This window comes from Cynoglossus semilaevis, chromosome 10 (genome assembly GCF_000523025.1).
Source record: "Cynoglossus semilaevis isolate Cse_v1.0 chromosome 10, Cse_v1.0, whole genome shotgun sequence".
Taxonomy (NCBI): Eukaryota; Metazoa; Chordata; class Actinopteri; order Pleuronectiformes; family Cynoglossidae; genus Cynoglossus; species Cynoglossus semilaevis.
The window spans coordinates 14,512,590-14,525,610 of NC_024316.1; the positions used below are offsets into that span (position 1 = coordinate 14,512,590).

The 13,021-nt window shown below is 40.3% G+C and overlaps 1 protein-coding gene across 1 annotated transcript; it reads left to right on the forward strand.

Moving 5' to 3' along the window:
* Positions 1-6,086: 6,086 nt before the first annotated feature.
* tspan31 (tetraspanin 31) lies at positions 6,087-12,790 on the forward strand. Its single transcript, XM_008318998.3, has 6 exons — positions 6,087-6,303; positions 9,141-9,308; positions 9,429-9,509; positions 9,590-9,730; positions 10,294-10,404; positions 10,926-12,790. The coding sequence occupies exons 1-6, from the start codon at positions 6,241-6,243 to the stop codon at positions 10,998-11,000; spliced, it is 639 nt and encodes a 212-aa protein (XP_008317220.1). The 5' UTR covers positions 6,087-6,240; the 3' UTR covers positions 11,001-12,790.
* The last annotated feature ends 231 nt before the right edge of the window (positions 12,791-13,021 follow it).

Sequence of the window (13,021 nt, forward strand, 5' to 3'; positions counted from 1 at the left end):
ACACATGTACAGAGGAGGAGGAGGAGCACACGGTACGGTACGGTACGGTACGGCACGGTACGGTACATGCGCAGCTCCCTCCAGCACACACTCGGTGAGAGGATTCTCCATCCATCCTTCTCTCGGTGCCTCACACCCTCAGCCTGCCCCTCCTTATTCTTATAAACAGACTACACAAAAGTGAGGGAGGCTGCACCTCCCTTCTCCTCCTCCTCCCTCTCTCCCCTCCTTTATTTCCCCTGGTTTCTCCTCCTGCTCCTTATTTCCAAGTGTACATGCACACGCCTGGATTTTTATTGCTCATGTCCCAGCCCTCCATCTTTCTCCCCCCTTGCACTCACTGCTGGGGGTGAGGGTAGCAGTACACACACACACACACACACACACACATACATACATGCAGGTCCTGGAAAATGATTGCAGACCGTAGGAGTGGAAGAGGACAGTGACAGGGAGGAGAGGAGAAATTGATGATGAAGAAGGGCAGAGCAGGCAGGAAATAGGACGTAATAAATGGGAGAAGACTGGAAATAGCTGCACATCCGTGGAGGAACACTCAGGCAGAGTGTCTGTTCCCTGTCTTATTTATACAGCTGCTATTGTTTCATCAAGATCATCTATCAGTCTAGGCTCTGTGTGTGTGTGTGTGTGTGTGTGTGTGTGTGTGTGTGTGTGTGTGGCTCCTCCTCAGCAGGAGGGTGGGCTTGTTTGTTGCTAAGGTGTTCCAATCTCCTTCTCTCTGCTGTGCCACAATCATCTCCTCCTCCTCCTCCTCCTCCCATTCCACTTTGTGTTACAATGGCTTCCTTTAATTTCCGTGTCAGAATTCTACATGTGCACGTGTGAGACGCAGTGAGAGAGAGAGAGAGAGAGAGAGAGAGAGACAGACAGAACCACAGAGAGAGAGACACAGCCAGAGTGTCCGTGTATTACATGTGAGTGAGGCAGGGTCTTCCTGTGAGTGTATTGATCTGTAGTCTGTTGTCTACGATGGCATGTGTTCATTAGCAGAAGTGGGTAAGCACTGGACACACAGCATCAATAGCCGACCACAGCAGACTGAAGGAACCAATAGGATCCAACGCTTTCTTTTTAGAAAAATATTACAAGAATCCTGTTAAAGTGAAGTACAAATGTGTTCAACTAAGATTGCTAACTCAGTAATCAAGCACAAAAGATTAAGAGAACAATGCCCAAAATATTTTGGGGGTGGGTGTTCAGTTAAGGCTTCCACAGTTATACATCAATATAAAGGATTCAGGATCGCTGTGTGTTTCTCTATGCAGACGACATTGTCTTCTATCTTAGAAAAAAGCTCAACAAATCTGTACTAAAATCATTGTTCTTTTTAAGCTGCCATACATCTGAAGATTTCACCACTGCCCCCCCCCCCAGCTGTAGGATTACCAGGCTAAAAATGCTCTCACCAGCTCTCAGCACATTTTTTTGTGTTATTTTAAATTTGTCAAAATAGAAAAAAAATCTGTGTCTTTTGTTTGTCCATTCCTTATTTGATTCACATTTGACTTAAATGTATGAATTGTTGCACAAGAACGACTCCTTTTATATACAGTGAGAGGCAGCCATGTTTGATCACTTCACTTTACTTTACTTAGCGTACAGACAAACTATGAATTTACTTTCCTAATCTGTGATATTCTACTCTATGATTTTATTATTATTTGTGAAGAAATAATAATAGAGTCATATGTCAATATTTTAGGGAATTTTAATTACATTTATAGCACCCCCTGCAGGATTTGGCGCAACACATTCTGTGCTTATCCAATGTGACACATTTTGACTTTTTATCCTTTATATTTATGATGAACTTTATTGATTTAAATTGTTGAACAATAGATGTTCGAAGTACGGATGGTGTGTTCAGTAACATAAAGTGCAAGGCAACTTTTTATTGCCCACCCATGATTTGATTTACGGCCAGCAGTCATTTCATGCAACTTGATGTGAAATCAGAGGATGCACTGCCCCTCAGTGCTGCAGCCTCCTACCACCATCCCATAATGCACGGTCTGACCGTCCACCTGCTCAGCCCTCCTCCCCCTCCCTTCCACAGAGAGTGAGAGGGCAATAACTACTCACACTGAATACAAAAGACCTCTGACAACCGCCTTTGGCTGAAAAAGATACGAGCTGAAAGGCTGCAGGGACCGCAGTCACAGAGGAGGGAACAGAAACGGAGAAGAAGTTCAAACACAGATTTTCTGTGTGTGTGGACTTGTGTGGCATGTGTCATGTGGAAAAAGAGGTTTTTGACGTGACATGTGTGTCAGCTGGAGTGCGTGTGAGGTTGCTGCAGTTCTCGTTGCAGCAAGGTGAATCCAATTCTTGTGAAATGGACACTGGATGACTGTGTGTGATGCAGAGAATCACGTAGTCTTCAGGCACACTTTGTTTTTCCATTTATGCCCATCTACCTGAAATGCATGCATAACAGCACAGCTGCCTCCAACACACACAAACACACAGACACAGACACACACACAGACAAAGGCACACATGCACTGCCACCCATGGTTGGATGCTCTCGGAGGAACAGCAGCCAAGGGCAGTGGTCATGCTGGGTGATTTTTCATTTCTCCCTCATTGTGAACCGTCCTCTCCATATTCTTTCGCTCTCAACCACTAACCATGTCTGCTGTGCTGCACCGCACCCCCACGTTCTCACTAGCACCCAAACCATTTCCCTTTTACCTCAGTCCGTCTTTGGCACTGGCCCAGTCGACCGTGTCCCTGTCACTCGTTAAAAATATTGGTGGAACAGTTTTTCATCACAACACCAGTGACGCCCAGAGATCCAGGCTCCTCTGGGGATGAACTTTCCTTGATCCTCAATGGAGCGTACAGATGCAGGCGGCCCAATTACTTCCTAAAAAAAATCATCTGTATGTTTTTTTTACATATTAAGGGATTGACTCAATATGTAAAGAGCATGTCAACATCTGCCACATCCTGAAAACATCTAGACCTCAACAAGAGAGAGTGAACTGTTTTAGTCACAGGAGCAGAATCATCCTTAACTGTTTCTGCATAAAAACTGTGAAATTCAAACCAAAATATCATGTCTGTGTCTTTGCAGGGCTTCTGCTTAGCCACTGAGTAAAAACCCAAGTATAATTTGGAGGCATACATAATAAACGATGTGTTAATTCAATGTATAAAACGACATTATGATAGAAGAAGATATTTTCTTTTAAATTTTTTCCTGAATTTACAGTATGTTTTAAGAAGCCTGTAATTCAGAGTACAGATTAAAAAAAAGTCCGCCAGTTAATTTGATTTTGAAGCCACAGCAGTTACTGAAAATTATAAAAATCTAATTTAATTTTTTAAAACTTCTTAGTGAGTCTCCAGGCTGAACTCTGTGGGTCGTGGGACTGAACAGTCCTTTCAATACTACCTTTGTCCAAAAATACTTACTGCTCAGCCTGGAACTTTCTTTACACTAATTTGTTCAATTTTTACTCTCTGTGCAAATGATTACATTAGGAGGGATTTTGAACTCATTCTACCCATTCATCCAGTTTTAGAAATGGCACTAGAAGCCTAGGTGTCTTGCAGCTTTTTCCTGGCAGACCTCGTGAGAAAAGATCAGACTCATGATAACCCAGTTGTACTTACACTAAAGTATTTTTTGTAAATATATTCATCCCCATAATAAATGCAGTATATATGTCTTAAATATAATTTGATATAATTCCTTATTTAACTTTTAATATTTTTACTGGATTGTGTCATTTATTTGAACAACAGAATTTTAAACACAGCCTACAATTCTTTTTTTAGGACCTAAGATTTCACGTCACTTTTTCTGTTGTTTCTCACCTCGAGCAAAACTTCCAGAGAAGAGAAGTTTAACTGTAATGCCTTGTGTCACATTTACAAGCAACGGTAGGATGTAGTGACATAAGGAAATGATGTGATCGGCTTCTACACAGACACCCTGTTTGCCTGAGAGGAAGTGGCTTTGAGGGCAGTTACAGAATGGTAGACAGGAAGTAGGCCGCTCAGCAGGTTCCATGCTGCTGCCATGGCGATGGCTGCTGAGGGATGCTGCCATTGGCTGCCCATGTCTCATAGCTGACTAGTAATTAAGACCCCTACGTTGGTCAAACTTCCCCTGTTTCGGAGTGAAATGTGAATGAAAGCGAACATCGACTGCAGAAAACACGTAGTCAACTTTCACAGGAAGCACAGAGGAAGATAACGATCTACTACATTAGTAACTTCTTCTACACCCTGATCTAATGCTGACGAAAAAGAGAGTCTTAAGTCTAGGGACGTAGAACTTTTATACCAAAGAGAATACCGAGAGAGCATCCTCAAAGTCAGAGCATTCACAAACCAAATTCTGGGAAGGGCGCAGGTGACAGCACGCTTGTTTGTTTCACACACAAACGTTTGCAACAGAAAGACACAAAGACACACTGACCTTGAATACTATGGAGGTAAACCTTGAGGCCTGAGCGCAGCTGTTGGTCGGGGATCCTTTCAAACTGTCTGGACAGTCTTTTGATGGCACTCTGCAGAGATTCGTGCCTCTTTATCTCGGCTTTTATTGCACTGGAGTTCACAGATTTTCCCTGGCTATTCATCCTGACGCGAGGATCTGATGTTAAACTGTAGAAAAGGAATCTTGCTTCATCCCATTTGAGCTCCTGGCTGATAGTTCTACGAGGGGAGGACAAAGTTGACTGGAGTAAGAAAAGCAAAGAAGCATTTGCCTGCCTGTTTGTGTCTCTGTCTCTCTCTCTCTCGTCCTGTCGACCACAAAAGTCAGCTTACGATGATGTGTGCCTCAGCTTCCTCTGCAGGTTTGAACCAAACTGAATTCACTTCCTTATTTCAAGCTATAGTCGACACTATACAGCACCTCTGGCTGCTGCCGAGAAGGAAAGAAACCTGAGCTTACGGGAAATACTGGACCTACGCTCAATCACACTCCATCTGTGAAACTATTTCGACACATGACGTGTTTTGGTCTGGTGTTGGATGATGCAGTTTGACGTCTTGAAATTTCCCGTCATTTCCTTGCTGATACGTCGCCCTGTGTTATCCTGTATCGTCATCACATTTGAGCCCAGAGATGCAGTTGGATGAGTCATTACTGAATATTCATTTACAACGTGTCTTTAAAAGTGAGCTCATATTTACTGATATCAACTTACACCAGGTGTTCGGTGGCCATAGCCTTTAAAGTCCAAAGTTCATTTTCTCCACATGAGTTTCCAGCTTCCAGTCTAACGCGCTTAAACCTAATTCTAACCCTAAGACACGGGTTAAAATTGTGTCAAGACGGCTTCGGGTGCAAAACGGTGGTAAATTGTGGCCTGAATGAATGATAGGGCAAAAACAAATGGTAAAGTCATGGAGGAGTCATGGGGCTAGCACTTATGACACTGTGGTGGACATTGTGCTGTTCTGACAATGTTTATTATTATATACTGTACTGTAATAATCTGCTGTTGTGTTTTTTTTAATGAAGCTTTATTTGTCATTCTGATTTTAAGATAACCAACAAATAAATTGTGTAAATGTATAGAGAAAATACATCCAAAACTTCATATAACTTAATTGACCTTTTAAATAAACAGGATGCTGTTTTTAAAAAATATTTTTTTAAAAGGTGACCTTAAAATCCAAATCTGACTTAATTCACATGATGCTTTGATTTTAAGGAATGTGAATTTAAATCGTATAAAATTTAACTACTAACAAAATTCTATGCCTTATTTTTTAATTTATTAAATTAAAATTGTGAGGAATTTGGCTTAAATTCTAGAATTCTGTCATTAAAAATTCAGATTAAAGTCATAAAATTAATGTCAGAATTCCGACTTGATTCTAAGAATTCTAAAGTTTGAGTCGTGTGATCAAAGTGAAATTAATCCTATTAATATTAGAATAAAAAATAATAATTTAATTGTCTTTTAAAAAATTGAATTTTGATAGTTTATGTACACGCTCCCACATTTTATCGTTCTGCTCTACAATTGGTCGAGAATGTCTACCCTTCGACCGATGACGTTTCCGGCGTCATGATGTCAGACGTTGCGTTGACGTCAACCGTCACACCCTCTGTGCTGAGCAACAACACCTGAGTGAGGTCAGTTGTCTCTGCTCAGAGTCAGATAACGTTGGCTGTTGCCATTTATTCGAAAATCAGATCAAAGTTTTAGTCCGTGAAGGCTGAAGCGGTCCACAGAGGATCAGTCGAATATGGTGTGTGGCGGATTCACTTGCTCCAGAAATGCTCTTTGTTCGCTGAACGTGGTTTATATGGTGAGTGAAGAAAATGGGCCATTATGCTAGCGTTGAGTTAGCCTGCTTAGCTATGGCTAACATGAAATCTTGATGATGATATCACATTTTTAATTCGCATGCCTCTGTCTGTCTCCACTGGTGAATATCGGTATGTATTATTGTTTAATTATTACAAAGTACATAAATGCCGTTCAATAGTTATAGTTTAGGCTGTAGTGTACAGAATATCGCAGTGTATTAGCGCGTTAGCTTTTTAGCTTTGCCATAATGATACGTTCCCGTTAACCGTGAGACCAGATGACTACAACGTGACGTGTCGAAGACAACATCAGCGCGCACACCACATGATATTATATCCTGTTTTTGTTTGAGTTAATATGAAGCCTCGCTCACAGGCCATTATGATAAGTTATAGTCCAAGAACTTTACACTCTCAGTATTTTATCATGTAAACATTGTGAAGAGTTTACTATTTAAATCAAAGCAAATAAAGATTTATGTTTGCTGCAATGTAAGAGTTTACTATTTAAATCAAAGCAAATTTATGTTTGCTGCAATGTCATTTTCAATTGTTGACAAGTCACGTGATTGTTTCCCAAATACTTTTCTGCTCATATGGTCTATCAAAATATAAAATGAGGCATAAACCTAAAGACCATAATAACAGTTTCCATATTTTTGGCAACTGTGTAATTGGTCCCAGAGGAGCAAAATCATCAGGTCTTATTTACATTTACAGAGGGACTGTACATATTAACAGGACATAGCCACCAAAGAAAAGCTCTTTCGGTCCTTATAGCAATTATGTTCTTATAAAATATATGATTGAAAACAGGTATTTTATTATAGTAGGTAGCATATTATGGGGGTTTTTTGTAAACAACTTGGCCTAGACCCAAGATAGGACACTTTATTGTTAAGTATTACGCTTAATTAGTAAGTGGTGATTGTCATAGTAATCAGGTTTAAAGTCAATCTAGAAATAACCAAAGCAGTCTCTTAGACATTTTATATGTATGGTCTATTTACAAAGGTACTTACTTATTATCTATGTAATATGTTTAATTCTTTTTTTTTGTTGTTGAAACAACTTTAGGTTGTCATTTGAAACCCTACATAGAATCTGCTGACATGTATCAGTTGGTAAAATGCCACGCGCTGCCAATGACTTCGTGCTGTGCTCATTTTTCTTTGGAACCGGGGTTCTTGCGTTCATCAGAGGCTCACAGTTTCTCCAAAAAGAAAGCACCAGTCAAATTATTATTAAATGAAATTGCTTCCTTGTGTGTTCAGGGTGAGGCTTTAATGCAGACTGAGATTGGTAGGAGAACTTGTTGCACTTGCTTGCTCTATGAGGTCTGCATCCATCACTAAAGCCACAGGCATGAAACACACTACTGAATCATACCAGCAAAGTTGAGTTCCCGAAGACGAATAAACATTCAGACGACGGCTTTAACCTTAGTCTCCTATAACTACACATATACTATTCAAACGGCAGAGATGCACTCTCAAATGTAAACTGTTGACTTTTGGTTCTTTACACTTGATGCTCCTTGAAATTGCGTTTATGCACATTTATTATTTATACATATAGCTCCCCAGGAGTTTTAGATAGAGATGATAGTACTCTGTTTCTACCAACAAAGAGGAGGAATCAATTTGCTCTCTTCAACAGGAGAGGTTTATTTATTTAGTTTGTAACGCTCAAGGGAGTTCCCAGGTTTACCTGATAAACCTTGAGTATATTTGCAGTTATTCCCAGGTTGTTTTATTCCATCCAAGTCCTTACATTGCTCCAATGTTATTAAAAATATATTATATTATATTAGGCCTGTAGATTTTTTTAAATGAACATGACAATTTCTACATTGTGACCTGAATAACATGTAAAAACTGTTTATGATCAATGTTCTATTAGAAAATGTGCTAGTGAACGACATGGTGGTTTAGCTGTTCCTCGGCTCCGGATGACTCACTGCTGTCTGACACATGACGAGAATCAGTCAGAACGAGAAATGTGCCACACGCAGTTTTGTTACTAATACTGTGACATTTGCTGACTCAAGGAGTTATAGGCATGAGAAAAGTCACGTGGGACAATGTTGCTCTTCTGTGGTGCTTCTCACTCTTCACCTTAGATATAAAGTAAACTGGTAAACCAACAAGACAAAAGTGATCATTTTATTTCATTTAGTTGATTTTTCTCTAGTGATGCCATGTTTGTTTTTTCTTTTCACCTTTTTCTTTTGCAATCAGTGGGACAGGAAATACTTGCACATGCTTACAAATATGAAACCATTAGGTTGAAGTCATGTGACTCAGGAAACGTCAGTGGCTGTAAAAACCCATAGAAAGTAAAATTGAAACAGGAAAAGAAAGAAAGAAAATTATCAAAGAAACTGGTTTTTGTTTTTATCCTGCAGAACATTTGACATTTAACAGTTTTTTTGTATTTGTGACTTCAGATGGTAAATTCAATGGTAAAAAAATCTCCAGCCACAAGTTGTTCCACTTGACTTAGAATGGACAGTACTTTCTCAGCCTGTTATCCTGTGATTAACCACTGGGTACATTTTATATGCACTAAGAATTGGTTTGAAATCTAAATATTCAAACATCCTCATGGTTCTATGAATCGTCCCATTGACTCGTGGACCTGTGGTGTATTAGTAGCCGACTCTGTCCTACCTGCTGTTCATTCCTGAACACTCAGGCCTACAATACTGTTCTTTTTTTGTTTCTAAACAAAGAACTCTCTATAATACTGATAAGTGATAGAGCAGTTAACCACATTGGATCAGTTGCACACAGACTCAGCTGACTCTGGTTAACCTCGCTCCCTCTGCTAACAGCTGGTGGGCCTGCTGCTAATCGGTGTAGCAGCATGGGGCAAAGGTTTCGGCTTGGTGTCGAGCATCCACATCATCGGAGGCGGCATCGCGGTGGGCGTGTTCCTGCTACTCATCGCCATTGTGGGACTCGTCGGGGCAATTCACCACCACCAAGTGATGCTGTTCTTCGTATCCTTTTTACTGTTTTTTTTTTTTTTTAAATGCAGCTGTGGTATTTTTTTACAGTGATTTGTAGCTCTGTTGTCTTGCCCTCCATGGTCGGTCTGTTCTTTGACCTCTTGCTCCCAGTACATGGTCATTCTCTTCATTGTTTTCCTCTTCCAATTTGGAATTTCCTGTTCCTGTTTGGCAATGAACCGTGGACAGCAGGTGAGCAGACCATAACAACCGTAGATGAAGTCACAGATGTGTCCCGTGTGTGGTGTTTACTGACAACCCGTCTTTTTCAGGAGACCCTTTTAAGTGGAACATGGAGAGTGTTAAACAACAAGACCAAGACAGACCTGGAGGTGCAGCTGAACTGCTGCGGGCTGCTCAATGTGACCAGCAAACAGGCTCAGTTTGAACAGGACCTGCGCGACTGTCCAGCTGTAAGTATCACATTTCACTTTTATCCTAATTTCAGCCGTCAGGGAAAACAGACTCATTTTTAGAGTACATTTTAACCTCAGCACAGAGTGCTGTTAAAGTATAAGCACATCTTCCTGTGATAAGTCAGGGGTAAATTAGTATTGTAAATATAAGAGCAATAAGCAAGCTTTACACACTGCTGCGCAAATACAGAAAAGCAAGACCATTTAAATATATGTTTGTATATAATGGTTAAGATTTATTATTTCTTTGTATTTCTTAGATATTTATTGCAGATTTGCACAGTATCTACTAAGAGAATTTATTCACATAATAACACGTTTTGAAGCGGTACATGAGATGACTCCCAGCTGCAGACACCTGACCATGAAGGCCACAGATTCATAAATTGCTGTGACTTGGTGTCCGTGGTGTTAAACCTCCTGCGGTTTGAGGGTTGGACTTCAGTTCTAGAGCTCGGCATTGTTTACTTTGTTGTTGGAGTTCCTCCAAAACCCACAGAACTCATTGTAGTCCAGTGTCAAAGTTCAGTCCAAAAACAGCTCTGCTTTCGTCAACCCAGATATGCAAAAAGAGCGGCTCCTGTTTCGCCTGCGGGGACATAATGCTGAATCATGCCACAGAGGTGTTGAAGATCCTCGGAGGTGTTGGGCTCTTCTTCAGCTTCACAGAGGTGGGTGCTAACATTTATGACAAGTTGGACTCAAGGACGTCCAAGTAATGACCCTGGGCCACATGCAGCCGTCCTTCAGTCAACTCTGAGCTGGTTCTGCAAGCTTAGAACATGCAGTACTTTTTTTTAATTAAAGGAGTGTAATACACTGCTTTTTAATTAGTTATATAATTTTCCAGAGCTATTCAGTGCATGGTTTTTGATTAATTACATTTAAACACTGTATTCCTTGACCAGTACTTTTATATTTAAACAGACATGAATATATTTTTTCTTGTTTGTAAGGAGGATTAGGATTCAAATCAGTTTAAACGTGAGAACTTTTTAAGTTTCACTCACAAGCCTTAACTAGAGACAATGTCCGAAACCACCTGGTGCAAACAGTACAAACTGGAGAGGCAACAGTAATTAAGCGTTTATTCTTTCATCTAATGGGAGCAGCCACCAAGCTCAGCAACCACTTCCTGGTTTAAAGTCAAACTTGTCCAACCTGTGTTATCTTTTTTTTCTTCCTTTTTTAGATTCTCGGAGTGTGGCTCGCCGTGCGCTACAGAAACCAGAAGGACCCTCGAGCGAACCCCAGCGCTTTCCTATAGTCTGTCCCACATATGCCGTGTCGTGCCAGCGATAGGTTCCCAGGCTCAGTGGCAAACACAGAGTAGTGTGCATTTGTAGGCAGACACTCAGGCATATGACGTGGAGCCAAACACAAACCACAACAATTTAGATGTTCACCTGACACACACACAGATACACACAGATACACAGCAAACACTCTTGAATTACAGAATGAGAAACTTCACCATCTTGTCAACGTGTCCAGATTTTGTTTCCTGCCACAGCTGAAGCTGGAAGACTCGGATACTTAAGTATGAAGGGATGACTTGTCAGACAAACGTGCCGCTCGTTGGCGTTGTGACCCAGCCTTGATTTGAGTACCGCTTTTTCCTGCCTGCACGGTTCCAGTTACGTAAGAAGTAGCTCTGCATGTGTCGTAGGCCTGGATAGTCCAGCAGCCCGTCATTGATTTTTTTTTTTTTAATTACACACACACACACACACACACACACCAACCAACCAACCAAGTCTGTTGTCCGCGGAGAAACTTGCACCTTGAAATTTCCCTCCCCCGTCTCTCATGCGGCCACGTATCAGCACGTACAGTTTGTTCCTCCGCTCGGTGCTGTTTCCGTGACATGTAGAACATATTTAGAGCGATCGCAGAGAAGGTGGGCTGAATGAGGAAGGGCAGGAGGAGTCCACTGAATGTGTGAGGTGACGTAGGTTGTTTTTGGTTTTTTTAAACTTTCATGTTTGTGTCTTTGTTTCCAGATGCTGAGTTTTAATAGTGTAAGAATATACTTCAGGTGATGTAATAGCTAGTCATGTGTGAACTGTAACTGAGCCAGTTAGTTTTTAACGGTCAGGTTTTAGCGACGCCAACAGACTGCAGCCTGGTTATTGTACAAACTCAAACTAAAATAACGTCATTCCCTCCCAGTGGCTGATCCTCGTTCCCCTCCGTCTCTACGCTTCTGAGGTCTGGCTGCATGGTCGCTGACGGCCACAGATAACTCATTCCGTCCTGTGTCTGATATATTGCTTTGTGTCCCACAGTGTTATTAATTAGAATAGATTCTGGTCGTAGGAAGAAAAAACAAAGTCAGGTACGCATCATTTCCCCTGTTTAACTGGATCATGGAAAAAAAGGAAAGTGCTGTTAGATCTGAGATGATTTAGTGGCTTTGACTCAAACCTCTAGGTTGTAAATACAGTTGTTTTTATAGTGGAAAAAGATTCTCTTTGTTGCAATATTTCTTTGCTATTTTACTATGCTACAATGGGGGGGAAAAAAACAAGAAAAGGTGTTTTGGTTTGACTTTAATTGCGCATGATTGTGTTCTCTGTTGCCATTGGCTCTTTTTGTTTATCAGTGTTAAATGCTTTGTAAAGACTACTTAAATATTTTCAGGATGTATTTAAATGAAGTTTGATGTTTGACATTAGGTTTAGTTTATGTTGTACTTTTGATGTATTTTTTTAATGCCTTGCCCAAATGCGTGATTTTCTTTTTTTTTTTTTTTCATGTTGATGAATTTCTGCTCCTTCATGATTTTCTCTTTTGAATTGTGTTTAACTTAAAAGACTAACACCAACTGTAATTATTCACTTCTTACTTGAACCTACCTGTCGTGGCTGATATGGTTTTCCTGCTGCTGGTTTGGAGTTATCACTGGTGTAAAACAAGAACTTTGACACATGTCATACATTGAGCATAATCCCAAATATTACACCGCATCTTAAATTGTGTGCACTTGTTAGTCACATGTATCATGAACTTTTGAGACTTAATTTTCCAAATAATAAAATCTCAAATTGGAAATTATGTCATTTCGTTGGTCTGTATGCATTAACTTGGACAGATGGATGGAGAGACATCAGTTATATACGTATAACACCGTAATAGCTATTAATTATTGTATTAAACACATATGTAGTTACTGAGTACTATATATATATAGTATATAGCTATTAATTATTGTATTAAACACATGTAGTTACTGAGTACTATATATATAGTATGTAAACTGTCAACAAGTTCTCCCTCCTAGAGCCC